This window comes from Archocentrus centrarchus, chromosome 13 (assembly GCF_007364275.1).
Source record: "Archocentrus centrarchus isolate MPI-CPG fArcCen1 chromosome 13, fArcCen1, whole genome shotgun sequence".
NCBI lineage: Eukaryota > Metazoa > Chordata > Actinopteri > Cichliformes > Cichlidae > Archocentrus > Archocentrus centrarchus.
Window position 1 is genome coordinate 13,970,144 of NC_044358.1, and position 14,414 is coordinate 13,984,557.

General features: G+C 43.8%; 2 protein-coding genes across 2 annotated transcripts in view; both read right to left on the reverse strand.

Moving 5' to 3' along the window:
- Nucleotides 1–78: 78 nt before the first annotated feature.
- Nucleotides 79–6,329, reverse strand: LOC115790941 (galectin-4). The gene is made up of 13 exons (XM_030744970.1): nt 6,220–6,329; nt 4,884–4,972; nt 2,961–3,165; nt 2,675–2,788; nt 2,170–2,193; nt 1,917–1,952; nt 1,659–1,829; nt 1,535–1,561; nt 1,366–1,392; nt 1,249–1,278; nt 683–771; nt 438–603; nt 79–313 (listed from the first exon to the last, which is right to left on the reverse strand). The coding sequence occupies exons 1-13, from the start codon at nt 6,259–6,261 to the stop codon at nt 167–169; spliced, it is 1,167 nt and encodes a 388-aa protein (XP_030600830.1). The 5' UTR covers nt 6,262–6,329; the 3' UTR covers nt 79–166.
- A 3,212-nt stretch (nt 6,330–9,541) lies between these two features.
- The window catches only part of ryr1b (ryanodine receptor 1b (skeletal)), a 62,865-nt gene continuing 57,992 nt past the window's right edge, over nt 9,542–14,414 (reverse strand). Inside the window, exons 98-108 of the mRNA XM_030744205.1 lie at nt 14,241–14,371; nt 12,731–12,773; nt 12,515–12,648; nt 12,369–12,429; nt 12,133–12,279; nt 11,912–12,046; nt 11,668–11,824; nt 11,425–11,489; nt 11,250–11,350; nt 11,071–11,122; nt 9,542–10,978 (exon numbers count right to left, since the gene is read on the reverse strand). Coding sequence (XP_030600065.1) covers nt 10,883–10,978; nt 11,071–11,122; nt 11,250–11,350; nt 11,425–11,489; nt 11,668–11,824; nt 11,912–12,046; nt 12,133–12,279; nt 12,369–12,429; nt 12,515–12,648; nt 12,731–12,773; nt 14,241–14,371 — 1,122 coding nt within the window. The 3' untranslated portion in view covers nt 9,542–10,882. The remainder of the gene's footprint in view (nt 10,979–11,070; nt 11,123–11,249; nt 11,351–11,424; nt 11,490–11,667; nt 11,825–11,911; nt 12,047–12,132; nt 12,280–12,368; nt 12,430–12,514; nt 12,649–12,730; nt 12,774–14,240; nt 14,372–14,414) is intronic.

The following is a 14,414-nucleotide window of genomic DNA, read 5'->3' on the forward strand; positions in this document are numbered from 1 at the left end:
TTCATTCAAGAATGAGTCTGATTTAGAGGATTTTCATATTAAATGTGTTGGTGACGTATTTATTATTCAGCTAACTGACATAAACAGTCCAGAGTGATGATGTAATATCTGATCTCTCAGCTCTGTGGATGACGTGTTGAGTACAGTTGAGCAGACGTGTGCGGCCTCAGAAGTGGATGTAGGAGATCTGCACGTCGCCCTCGATGTCCAGCATGTCGACCTCACTGAAGGACTGCATACGGTGGAAAAAGTCAAACAGGTGCTGCCCGTTCACGAACACCTTAAACCTCTGATTCCCACAACGGACGGAGAGCTGAGAGACGCAGACAACAAACTTCAGACACTGATGACCAACCGGTCACAGTCATGGAGAACAGGAAGCACATTCAAATGTTCCAAAATCATCAGAAGAACTTGATACAATGTGACTGACTTACATCAAAGTACTGGCCCTCCATGAATGGATTCATGCTGAGCTCTCTCTCCTCCTGCCCCCACTTTCCTCCAATCATGCTGTTTCTCACCACCAGGCCCTCTCTCACTCTGGGGTTCATGTGGAAAGCAATGTCCCGAGATCTGCTCACCATGAAGTTGATGCTTAATCTGAAACACATTCATGAGTGTTAATCATTCATGTAAGTGTTTTAGTACTGAGCTCGAGACTTCAGCACCCACCACACACCTGTCTGCTCCGGCGGGAACCATCCCTCTGACGATGACGGTCCTCTTAGGGAACATCCCTCCTGGGATCATAGTGGAGTAGGGCACAGGCTGAAAAACAGAGTGAGATATTTTATCTAACACCAGAATTACGCAGTAACTCTAGTGGCCCTTTGTGAGGCTGATATTACACACAGAAACCAGGAGTTGCAGAAACTGATGCCCTTCATTCAGGAGCAGCTTTCAGGAAATCTTGTTTTAATTCAGCGGTTCTCAAACTTTCCGCCTCGTTTCAGAAGCCAAAAAAGGTTAGAGCTCGACGCCATTAATAATAGAAAAGGTACAAAGTGAATTTTTATTCAGTAAAGTTCAGTAGAATAGAACAATATCTTATTTATTTATTTATTCTCTCTGAGCAAATCATCTTCATTTAACTGCCAGTGGCCCTGCCTTCCACCAGGGGGAGCTCGCCCCAAAGCTCAGACTAATGCACTGCAGTTTGTCTTCGTGACCAGTGGGGGCAGTGTGTCACAACAGAATCCTTTAAAAATAGAAGTGTAGAAGCGCTTGTGACGTGGCTTAACTTACAGGGTTGTAGACCGGCTGCCCCCCCACGCCCTGGGAAGCAGAATATGAGTCGGTTTAGGTAAATATGTGCGTATATATAAAAAAGAGCATGTGGATGTTTTTGTGCAGAGTTCTCACCGGCAGATGTGATCCTGGAAACGCGCCCTTTAAAGAAATATAAAAATAATGAAAAGAATAGAAAAGAATACAAAATACAAACCAAATAAAAGGCAAAACAAACAAGCTTGATTATATTCAAGTTTCTGTAATAAAATTTCAAATACTGATAAGAAACATATTTTCATACCCCCATGCCTCCTCCTGGGTATCCTCCCTGCAGGGAATCATGAGTCAGTCAGAGGTTTATAAGAATTTTCTTCTGTGTAATTAACAAACATAAATGTGAGCAATAAAATGCTTTTTTTTTTTACCCCCATGCCTCCTCCCATGCCTCCTCCCTTGCCTCCTCCTGGGTATCCTCCCATGCCTCCTCCCATGCCTCCTCCCATGCCTCCTCCTGGGTATCCTCCCATGCCTCCTCCCATGCCTCCTCCCATGCCTCCTCCTGGGTATCCTCCCATGCCTCCTCCTGGATACCCTCCCTGCTGGAAAGTTCAAACAGGTTTGTTCAATAATCTGTTTATTTTAACACCATGACGTGCAAAGGTGGAGTTATTCAGTATGCTTACTCCAATTCCTCCTCCCATGCCACCTGGATAACCTCCCTGGAGACCAGTCAAAAGAAGCAGAGTGCAGTTCACTTTATCTCACCACACATCCCATAATACTCAATAAAACGAATGCAAAACCCGACTCAGCAAAAGTAACTTACCCCCCTTCCTCCTCCTGAGTATCCTCCCTGCTGGAAAGCAGCAGATGATGGAGATCATGTAAAAGCTTTGTTAGATGAACTTGTAATATTTTAACATTGTGTATACTCACTGGCATCCCTCCACCCACTCCACCCTGAAAACATCACAGACAAGAAACAAACTGAGCAAAGACTTCATGAGTGTGATGATTTCAGACTGTTCCTGTCTATGACACTGTAATAACTTATTATTATTATTGTTGTTGTTATCACAGCAACAGTTGCCTGAAGGAGCTTCATGGTAAAGACCCTACAAATCTCTGAGGTCATTCCACATGTGACTGAAAGTGATGAAGACTGAAGGGAAGGTTCTGGGGCAGCACCATGTATACGATCCTTATCTCAAAAGACATGGTGGCACGGTGGTGCAGTGGCTAGCACTGCTGCCTCACAGGGTTCAAATCCACCAGCTGGCCTTTCTGTGTGGAGTTTGCATGTTCTCCCTGTGTCTGCGGGGGTTCTCTGGGTTCCTCCCACAGTCCAAACAAATTAGCCAGCAGTTAAAGATTAATTTATTGTCCCCAGTAAAGCCTAAAGCATTCATAATGTGAAAGATTCACAGCTTTGAGGTCTCACCCCAATAATGTTGATCGTCTGGATGGAAACGTCTCCACCAATGTGCATCCCACAAACTCGCTGCACAGCGAGACGGTGTCCAAAAGTATGGAAATCATCCCCATTGACTTTAATCTGCAACAGAATAAAGGATTCAGTGTCAATACAGAAGCATTCAGTGGTAATCTGATCTACTGACTGTAACTAATACCTTATGATTTTATTATAGTGATAATAAATCAGGTATTGGCTCTTTAACTCCTGGTTTTAGATACTAAAACAGGTGTAAAGTAAGCCAGAAACTGACCTGATAGCCCTGTGATGTAACCATGATGACCATTTCAAATTTCTCGCCCTTGCTAAAAGGCATGCTGTGGATCTTCTCCTCTGACCCCCACGATCCGTTCTGACAGGAGTTGAAGACCACCTTGTCCCTGCCATCAAATCGAGGGTTGACGTGCAGGGCGATATCACTGGACTCGGATTCTCCACAAATCAGGTTGATGAAGAACCTGCCAATAAAATCAAAGAAAAAATCATCAGGTAAGTTTAGGTAACTGAGTCTCAGTGAAACTAATGAGTTAGTTTAGTGTTTAAAAGAAGATGACAAGTGTGCAGATAGGCTGAGTGCAAAAAAAAAAAACAAAAAAAAAAAACTCCCCACAAAAGATGTTCTGATCTAGTCAGGTATGAGCAGGTATGTGCAGGTATGAGCGGGTATGTGCGGGTATGAGCGGGTATGTGCAGGTATGTGCAGGTATGAGCGGGTATGTGCGGGTATGTGCGGGTATGAGCAGGTATGTGCAGGTATGAGCAGGTATGTGCAGGTATGAGCAGGTATATACAGGTATGTACAGGTATAAGCGGGTATGTGCGGGTATGTGCAGGTATGAACAGGTATGTGCAGGTATGAGCAGGTATGTGCAGGTATGTGCAGGTATGTGCGGGTATGTGCGGGTATGTGCAGGTATGAGCAGGTATGTGCAGGTATGAGCAGGTATGTGCAGGTATGTGCAGGTATGTGCGGGTATGTGCAGGTATGTGCAGGTATGTGCAGGTATGTGCAGGTATGTGCTGGTATGTGCAGGTATGAGCAGGTATGTGCAGGTATGTGCAGGTATGTGCGGGTATGTGCAGGTATGTGCAGGTATGTGCGGGTATGTGCAGGTATGTGCAGGTATGTGCAGGTATGTGCAGGTATGTGCGGGTATGTGCAGGTATGTGCAGGTATGAGCAGGTATGTGCAGGTATGTGCAGGTATGAGCAGGTATGTGCAGGTATGAGCAGGTATGTGCAGGTATGTGCAGGTATGTGCAGGTATGTGCAGGTATGTGCAGGTATGTGCAGGTATGTGCAGGTATGTGCGGGTATGTGCAGGTATGTGCAGGTATGTGCAGGTATGTGCAGGTATGTGCAGGTATGAGCAGGTATGTGCAGGTATGAGCAGGTATGTGCAGGTATGTGCAGGTATGTGCGGGTATGTGCGGGTATGAGCAGGTATGAGCAGGTATGAGCAGGTATGTGCAGGTATGTGCAGGTATATGCGGGTATGTGCGGGTATGTGCAGGTATGAACAGGTATGTGCGGGTATGTGTGGGTATGTGCGGGTATGAGCGGGTATGTGCAGGTATGAGCGGGTATGTGCGGGTATGAGCGGGTATGTGCGGGTATGAGCAGGTATGAGCAGGTATGAGCAGGTATGTGCAGGTATGAACAGGTATGTGCAGGTATAAGCAGGTATGTGCAGGTATGAACAGGTATGTGCAGGTATGAGCAGGTATGTGCAGGTATGAGCAGGTATGTGCAGGTATGTGCGGGTATGAGCAGGTATATACAGGTATGTGCGGGTATGTGCGGGTATGAGCAGGTATATGCAGGTATATACAGGTATGAACAGGTATGTGCAGGTATGTGCCTGTTTACCCTGTATACCAATGGACCATGAACCTGAACCACCTTTGGCAAATCACGTTACTATTTGCAAAGGGTCGGGATAAGTGATAACAGTGGAACAGTATGTTATGGGTCTGCTGTGATTTTCAAAAAGCAAAGAAACCTGCTCCACCCAGAATCAGAGAGCAAAAGTTAGTTATTCATTCTTTACTAGAGATGAAATGTCCCATGGATGTAAATGAGTTACCACCTTGGAAACAGATCATACATATTTAACAGCTAACAACACATTTAATAATAAAAGAGCACAGAGTCATAGATTCATATTTGCACTTACCTGGTGATGTCCCTGTGAACGCTCCCCTGGACATAGATGGACATCCCTTCCCTCAGCCCTCCATAAATGGGCCCTATGTAGGGTATGTTCTGTACCATGGACAAAATATTCAATAACTGTTAAAAAAAACACTGTGCATGTAGGGATAAACAAAAGCATCTCCAAATTTAGGATATAATATAAAATAATATTTGATGCACTGTCAAATATTAAAGCAGGGGTTTCCAAACTATTTGGGTTGTGATAAATGAATCTGTGAACTTCATGCTCTCTCTTTCTAGTCCCTGTCAGTACTCTAGCTGCAGCTGAAGGCTTTTCAGGGAGCTTTTAGGACAGACTGATAATAATGAATTACAATAGTCCAGCCTAGAAGTAATAAATGCATGAATTAGCTTTTCAGCATCACTCTGAGAAAGGATGTTTCTAATTTTAGAAATATTGCACAAATGCAAAAAAGCGGTCCTACATATTTGTTTAATATGTGCATTGAAGGACAAATCCTGGTCAAAAATGACTCCTAGATTTCTCACAGTGTTACTGGAGGCCAAAGTAATGCCACCCAGAGTAAGTATCTGGTTAGACACCATGTTTCTAAGATTTGTGGGGCCGAGAACAAGAATTTCAGTTTGATCTGAATTTAGAAGCAGGAAATTAGAGGTCGTCCAGGCCTTAATGTCTTTAAGACATTCCTGCAGTTTAACTAAGTGATGTGTGTTATCTGGCTTCATTGATAGATAAAGCTGAGTATCATCTGCATAACAAGGAAAATGTATACTGTTTTCTAATAATACTGCCTAAGGGAAGCATGTATAATGTAAATAGAATTGGTCCTAGCACAGAACCCTGTGGAACTCCATAACTGACCTTAGTGTGTGAAGAAGACTCCCCATTTACATATGCTGATCTACACTCCATTTCCATTGTATTAGTAACTGTGATTCACATCATAACAAATCTACTCCTCTCTTGTTTATAACCTTCTTTAATTTCCCTCATTGTTACCTTGTGATTCACTGGAGTAAACTAAGAACATAAAGACCTTTTTGGCCTCTCTGTATCTTTTTGGTTTCTCCTTACAAAAACAGCCGACCTTCCACTCTGATTAATCCTGTAGTGTTGAAGGAAATTAATTAGATTTATTCAACATAAAATCCACATAATGCAAAATGCTCAAACTTTATCATTGTTATTAATATGGACTAACACAAATAAACCTGCTTTAAAACCTACTAGAATAATATTTTTGCTACTGATAAAGTCCCTTTTAATTGGTGTGATACACCATCACCTCCCTCATGCCCTTAAAGGTGCCGCAGCAGTCCTTGCAGATACTCACCGGGCCGTAGATGGGCTGGTAGCCGGGAGGAGCAACAAACATGGTGGCAGTCACTCAGGTGGGCGAGCAGACCAACGCAGGAGAGTTTCAGCAGATGCTGATCCTACCTGGATGCCTTATTTTATACAAGTGACGAGGGAGGGGCAGGACGGGGTACCAAACCCAGCCCTGCAGCATTGTGTTTACTTTGGAGGACTCATATCCAAATAACCTTTGCCCCAGCACAGGAGTGGCACTAAAAGGAAAGGCAGAGCCTGCATTCATGTGCAGCTGGGAAAGAAATCCAAAACCACTGAACCAATTAGCATCCATACTAGACTGTGATGATACATTGTTTCAGCTGTTCATGCTAAACCTGATTAAACTCATACTCGACACATATTACACAATGATTTTTTGTAGCATCTTCACTATTACGGGTGCAGAACCAAAGTTACAGTAATCCAACCTGAGACTATCCAGATGTTTCCTGTTCGGTTCTTCAGAAAGAACAAAAAACAAACATGAGCTACACACAGAAACCTGATATCAAAGAGCAACGCAGGTGTGTGTACACAGTATGATTCATAAAATATTCAGACGAGCCCGTCTGCTGAAGGCAAACAGAAACACAAGAAATCCTTATCTTCCACTCAGGTAAGTGTATAAATGTGTATGCAACTCCATGGAGTCACAGTCAGAGGACAAAAGCTGTCACAGTGATAAATGTGTGTTTCCTGAAGTCCCCTCATTAACTACAGCAGCAGTCAAAGGTTTGGACACACCTTCTAATTCAGCCGTCATTATTTATATAGTGTCTGCATTGTAGACTAATACCAAACTATGAAGAAATACACATGGAATTATTTAATAAACAAACCAGAATATGTTTTAGATTTTAGATTCTTCAGAGTAGGCGCCTTTTCTCAGTCAGTTTTATGAGGTAGTCACCTGGAACGACTTTCAGGTTACAGCTGCGCCTCATCAAGAGTTCATTTCTCGAATTGTTTGCCCATAATGTGTTTGAGACCATCAGTTGTGTTGTGAAGAGGCAGAGCTGGTATACAGTGAATAGCCCAATTTGAGTAATGTTCTAATCCAGATTATGACAAGAACAACTCAACTAAGTGAAGACAAATGACAGTCCATCATTACTTTAAGAAATAAAGGTCAGTCAGCCCATCAAACATTATGATGAAACTGGCTCTCATCAGGACTGCCCCAGGAAAGGAAGACCAAGAGTTCCCTCTGCTGCACAGGTAAGTCCATCAGAGTTACCAGCCTCAGAAACTGCAAGTTAACAGTAGCCCAGATAAGAGTCCACCTAAATGCTTCAGAGAGTTCAGGTAGCACACACATCTCAACATTAACTGTTCAGAGAAGACCTAACCCTAACCCTGAATCTGGACTTTATGGTTGAATTGCTGCAAAGAGGCCACTTCTAAGGAACAACCAGAGGAAGAGAATGGCTTGGGCCAAGAAACACAAGGAATGGACATCAGACCAGTGGGAGTCTGTCCTTTAGTCTGATGGGTCCAAATTTGAGGTTTCTGGTTCCAGACTCCATGTATTTGTAAGACTCAGAACAGGTGAGCAGATGATTCCTACATGTGTAGTTCCCACTGTGGAGCATGGAGGAGGAAGTGTGATGTATGGGGTGGTTTTCTGGTAACACTGTTGGCGATTTATTCAAAATCCAAGACACACTTAACCATCAGGGGTGGGGTGTATCAGGGATGACAGAGAGGAGGAGTATAGGTACCTAGTGAGGGACTTTGCTGTCTGGTGCCACAGGAACCACCTGCAGCTCAACACCTCAAAGACCAAGGAGCTGGTCATTGACTTCAGGAAGTCCAGACCAAGGTCACGACCAGTTCAAATTGAGGGAGTTGAGGTAGAGACTGTAGATGCCTACAAGTACCTTGGACTGTGGCTGGACAGCAAGCTGGACTGGACAAGCAACACAGAACATCTGTACAGGAAGGGACAGAGCAGACTGTACTTCCTGAGGAGGCTGCGTTCTTCTAACATCTGCAGGAAACTCCTGGAGATGTTTTATCAGACTGTTATAGCGAGTGTCCTGTTTTACACCGTGGTGTGCTGGGGGGGGGGCAGCACAACCAGGAAGGACACATCCAGGCTGGACAGATCAGGTGGGCTGGCTCTGTAGTCGGCATGAAGCTGGACTCTGGTGATGGTGGCAGAGAAGAGGACTATGGACAAACTACTGGGCATTATGGATGATACCAGTCACCCTCTGCACAGGTCATCAGCAACCAGAGGAGTCTGTTCAGTGACAGACTGCTGCTTCCCAAGTGTTCGACCAACAGACTGAAAAACTCCTTTGTCCCTCACAACATCAGACTGTACAACTCCTCTTTGGGGGGGGGGGGCATGACCACAATGTAACGTAAAACAGTACTGGACAATGAATAATATCAATGTGCAAGTATTACCTCAGCTGTCTGACATCTTTGCTTATTATTTATCTATTTATTCTTTGCTTGTATATTTCTGACTATATATTTCTGACTGTATATTTCTGACTGTATATTTTCTGATTGTATATTCTTGTATATTCTGTATATTTCTGACTGTATGACTATATTTCCAACTATATCTCTGCTTGTGTGACTATAATGTAAACAGCGCTACTGGAACTTTAATTTCCCTGATGGAACCCTCCCAAAGGGATTAATAAAGTTTCATCTAATCTAATCTAATCTAATCTAATCATGGCTACCACAGCATTCTGCAGCGACAGGCCGTCCCATCTGGTTTGAGCTTAGTGGGACCATCACTTGTTTTTCAGCAGGACAATGACCCCAAACACTCCTCCAGGCTCTGTAAGGGCTATTTGACCAAGAAAGAGGGAGATGGAGCGCTGCCTCAGGTGACCTGGCCTCCACAATCACCTGATCTGAACCCAGCTGAGCTGGTTTGGGATGAGTTGGACCGCAGAGTGAAGGCAAAGCAGCCAACAAGTGCTCAGCACCTCTGGGAACTCCTTCAAGACTGTTGGAGAACCGTCTCAGGTGATGACCTCATGAAGCTGACTGAGAGAATGCCCAGGAGGTGCCGACTCTGAAGAATCTGAAACACTTTGAAGTTCCTTCAGTATCAACTGAAGCTCCAAACTCTGGTACCGAGTGCTTTAAGATTAAAGGCCAATACATAAAAATGTCTAATAAAACAAACTAACTACTGAACCTTCAGTAATGTAATTTTATATTGAACGTCAGGATTGTTGAGCTCATCTTACTGGAGACTAACTCTGAGAGCAGATATGAGTGTTTCATCTGTGAGACGTACATAAAGGAGGAGACATGCTCACATTCTCCTTAAAATAATCTTTTTATTCTGTATTGAAACACAGGGTTCAGTCAGAGGTGATCTCCATCAGCTCCATGCCATCAGGCACCTCTGAGAGGAGCACACTTCAGTCACTGCTCTGTCTCTGACACAACATTAGGTACACAATGGAGAGTAAACGAGCTTTCATGTGTTCACGAGCAGGCGTAATGAGACAGAACCATCTGAGATCAACGCATCACACACCACCTTTTTTAACTGAGAAAATAACTCATATGTTGAATCCCTAAAAATACTGATCATAAAAACCTAACTAGCAAAAACAAAAGCTGCTTTTCTCTTCTGACTGCAAACTGGGACAGAAACCAGTGTGAGACCACAAACAGGTCCAACGGAGCGCGGCTCATTCCTCAAAGCCCCAAATAAATATGTTTCTATGCTTTATGTAAAATATGTCTCTTCGTTAAAGGCGTATGAGCAGCCTCGTCAGTCCCCAGTTACACAGACGACGCTCTGGCCGAGGCGTTCACGTTAAATACATTCAGTACTTCTTAGAATGCACCGAGCAGAGAGACAGGCTAAACTGTCGTCTTCACAACATCTGATCTGCATATAAACAAGAAATAAATACCCTCAGCATCCTCCTGGACTGTGTGTGTGTGTGTGTGTGTGTGAGATATCTTTTATGGCATGGAGACACCAGTGGAGATTGGGTACCACATACATTCAGGGATGCATTGTAAGACTAAAGAGTGCCAGTTATGTGCCACGTACTGACGACAGTGGGTTTATTATTTAGGCCAGTTCAGGAGTTTCTATTCACGACTGCGTTTCTGAAGACGAGCTTCGAGAGGAAGAGTGAGAGGAGGCCAGATATCTGAGGCGCCCTCTACAGGACGTCAGAGGAACGACCGTGAGCTGCTTCCATCGCTCACTCAGACATGTAACACCAGACAGCATCAGCCATGTACAAAAAATACTCATTTTACAAACAATATAAAGAAAAAAGCTCAAACAAAAGTGTTGAATCTATCTTGCTGAAGCAGTGGCATTGCTATAGGCACTGTAACGTTTACAGAAGTAGCGACAGAAGAGCCCGTTTGTAAAGACACGATTGATATGCAAGGCAAACTATGTATAATTCACAAAAAGGCCATGTAGTGTATTCATAGCAGGATAAGAAGGCCCCTGTCTCCGTGTGTGTTGTTACTCTGCCTTTCTTAAACACCATCATTCAGCTGCAGTCAAAGTGTGCATAGCTTTAACACAGGACAGAAATGTGCAGACAAAACTAAGACAGATATTCCAGATCTTTCCCTCTCCCTGAAATTCCCTCCTCTCTCCATCGGACGCAGAGTAATGATGCAGGACTTTATCCAAGCTGGTCCTCATACTGCTTCCTGAAGCAGTCTCCAGCAGGGAAGAAGTCCCAGCATCGCTCCTGGTACATCTTCCACACATACGACTCCTGGAAAATGGTGCAGCGTCAGATTAGTGAGGTTAGGGTTAGAGGAGGGGTCAAAACTTTTACAATGAGTTTTTGCAGCTGTGTTCACTGACCTGTCCTGTGTGCTCCGTTTCATCTTTATTGATTAGATACATCAAGAAAAACCTGAAGCAGAAACAGATGTGAGTCCTCACAGAGGCCAAACTCAGCATGTTTTTAAAGAAGGTTAAAGAGGTTAGCTACAGTGTTTCATGGAGTAAAAGCAGCACATCGTGGTTGTGACGTCACTCACATGTAGTTGGCTAAGTTATGCTCTTCTAAAGTGTGCGTCTCGAAGCCGTGCGGCGTCGTATCAAAGTAGTCACTTCCTATCCCACAGATGAAACACTTGGTCTGCAGGAAGAGAGGAAAGTTTGATTCACGTGCTTCAGAGAGAGGTGCAGGTGGCTTCAGGCTCAGCGTCTTACCTCCATGTCCTCTCTGACCTGCTCCTGCTGGTCTCTCAGCTCTCCAAAGGCGTCGATGATCAAACCTGACACAGAGACACGTTTCTGACTGAAGACCAAAGTGTTAGAAACCCAAATCCTCAGAGCCTTTGGCCTGTTTCAGTGCTAATACCACAGATCTGACTTATTTTATTCAGTGTGCTGTGTGCAGGGGGTCGGGCAAGAACCACAATCATGAATCGGGGGCAGAAAATGACCCCTTACCCTGAATAATAGCCAGCAGGATGACGATAACGAAGAAGAAGAAGGTGATGTCAAAGACAACGCGATAGAGCTCGTATTCATCACCGGCCGGGTCCTCGATCTCATCTCCTATACCACCGCCAGCTCGCACACCGACGTACATGTGGAACAGGTAACACTGCAGGGGGGGTGAAGAGGAGGGGGTGAAGACAGAGGTCAATTTAGAAAAGGTCAGAGGTCAGAGCGTTGTCTGCCCTCCACTCACAGTCATCATGTCATCACACTTCATGTCCGGCTCGTCCTCGTCTTCACTCATGTTGTAGAACTTGCGGAAGAAGTTGAAGGCCACCACGGTGTACAGGTACACCACCACAGCCAGCAGCCCCACCGTCATCACCAGCTGCAGGGAGCACACGGGCATGACATGAACACCAGGTGAGCACAGAGCACGGAACAAACCACAGCAGGTGTGAGGCGGAGAGGAACCTGTTTGCCGTTGTGGGTGACCGAGGACAAAATGGTGCGCAGGGTTTTGACGCCCATTGCAATGTCCAGAAGATGAGCAGCGAAGAAGAAGTTGTTGTAGTGTCCAAGCAGAGACATCAACGTGTACCAAACCAGGTAGAGGAAAGTCTAAAAGATGGAAAAACAAACAGATTCATCTTTGTAATCTCACCATAACCTGCTTCTGATTATGAGTATGAGCTGCTTCCTTTACTCACGTTGTCAGTGAAGACAACACCGAACTTCCAGATCTGGTATTTGATGTCTATAGATGTGATCCTGCACAACAACAGACACGTTTGCCCTGCAGCCTTTTTTAAAAAGTGTGACTGTGTAAATGATCCTGATTCATGTGTGGACGTACCAGCTGAACATGGACGTGTCAGGTTCGGGCTTCTTCCCAAACGTCATGGCGCTGACATCCAGAGAAGCCAAGTCCATACCCAGCAGCTCCGCAATCCTCTCTCTGCCGTAGATGTCACCATATTTATCCAGAACCTGGAGGTTCGTGCAGATGTTGAGACGACGTTAAGACCGCTCTACAACAACACGGCCAACATTCCCAAAAACAGGAACTCACCTTTCGTTTCACAAACTTGTCCCAGTAGTTGTTGGGGAAGGTTCTGCATCAGACGACAACGATACACGTATCAGTGACTGTGTGCTCAGTTGCTGGTTTTCATATATATATATATATATATATATATATATATATATATATATATATATATATATATATATATATATATATATATATTTATTAGGGGTGGGACTCGATTAAAAAAATTAATCAAATTAATTACAAGCTTTGTAATTAATTAATCGAAATTAATCACATTTCAATATTTGACATGATAAATATTAATTTAAGTTTAGTTGATGAATAAATCAATATACATAAGTTTAATCTTCAACATTTTGTTTATTTTCCCACCAGTCTACTACACAGACCAATGAAGGGTGGAAGTGCTCCTGTGATAAGCAAACTCCTGAAATTAAAGTTAAGCATCATAACTGGATAGTTTTATTCAACATTAATGTCTCACTTCTTATAGTTGGAAATTAATCATTCTCTCAGCTGTATTCCTTGATGTTGAAATGTGTTATGCTTGTTTTAACAGCTTATTTTGAATAAAGACTTAAAATTAAACCACAAAAAGGAGAAAAAGTTCGTTCTCCGTTTAACAGCTGTTTTTACACAGCTGTGCTTCACACTCACGTTGCTAGGCGACATGAGCGACACAGGGTGATGCTGATATGAAGGCTAGCTGCTCACTTCCGGCCTTTGTCCTTCGCAGGATGCGGCCCCTGAATTTGGACATTGTGCGTCGATATAATCTGTATGCCGGGAACTCGCGCACTGAGAAACGTTCCACGGTGCAAAGTGCGTTAAAATTTTTAATTCGTTAAATTCCCCGTAATTAATTAATCGAAATTAACGCGTTAAAGTCCCACCCCTAATATATATATATATATATATATATATATATATATATATATATATATATATATACACACATATATACACACACAAAAAAACCCTCAATATTTTTATTTCAATTTCTTTGAATTGATCTTATTTCTCAGTATTTATTGTTCCTTTCCAGTCGTACTATAAATGGCTTCCTGCCCCATCAACCTGTCTGCTCTCATTTCCTTTTCTTCTTTAATTATTTTGAGAAATTAATTGACGTAACGATGTCCTTAAATCAAGGAAGAGGGGTGAGCATAATGAGACTGACTCACCCCTTGATTTAAGGACATCGAAATAACTAAAGAAGAAACAATATTTCAGATCTCAGACGTGGTTCTTGTTCAGGGTCGTGAGTTCACTGTACTCAGATGATGTCAGTCTGACAAAGCAGCTTTGGGATGTGGAGGATTCCCATCACAGATGCAGCTGGCACATCTGCAGGAGCCGAGTGACGCCGTCATGTCAGCACGGAGGAACGTGTCAGCACCTCGTTAAATCTGTGACGTCATGAAGAATTAAAGCAGCTCTGAAGGCAGAAGGAGGTCCAACCCGGCGCTACCGTGCTGTACCTAATAAAGTGGCATACGTGTATCTGAGACCGAAACATGGGTCTTACGGAGTATTGAGCACCAGTCTGTCCCACTGGCCCTTAATGTCATCGTCCTCGGGCTGCTCAGTGACGTAGAGACCATCAAACTCCAGCTTCCTGGCCAGCTCTTTCTCTCTTTTGAAGATTACCAGAGGGACCTGAGGAAGGCGGAGAGAGACATCTATGAACACAGCCCCCCTG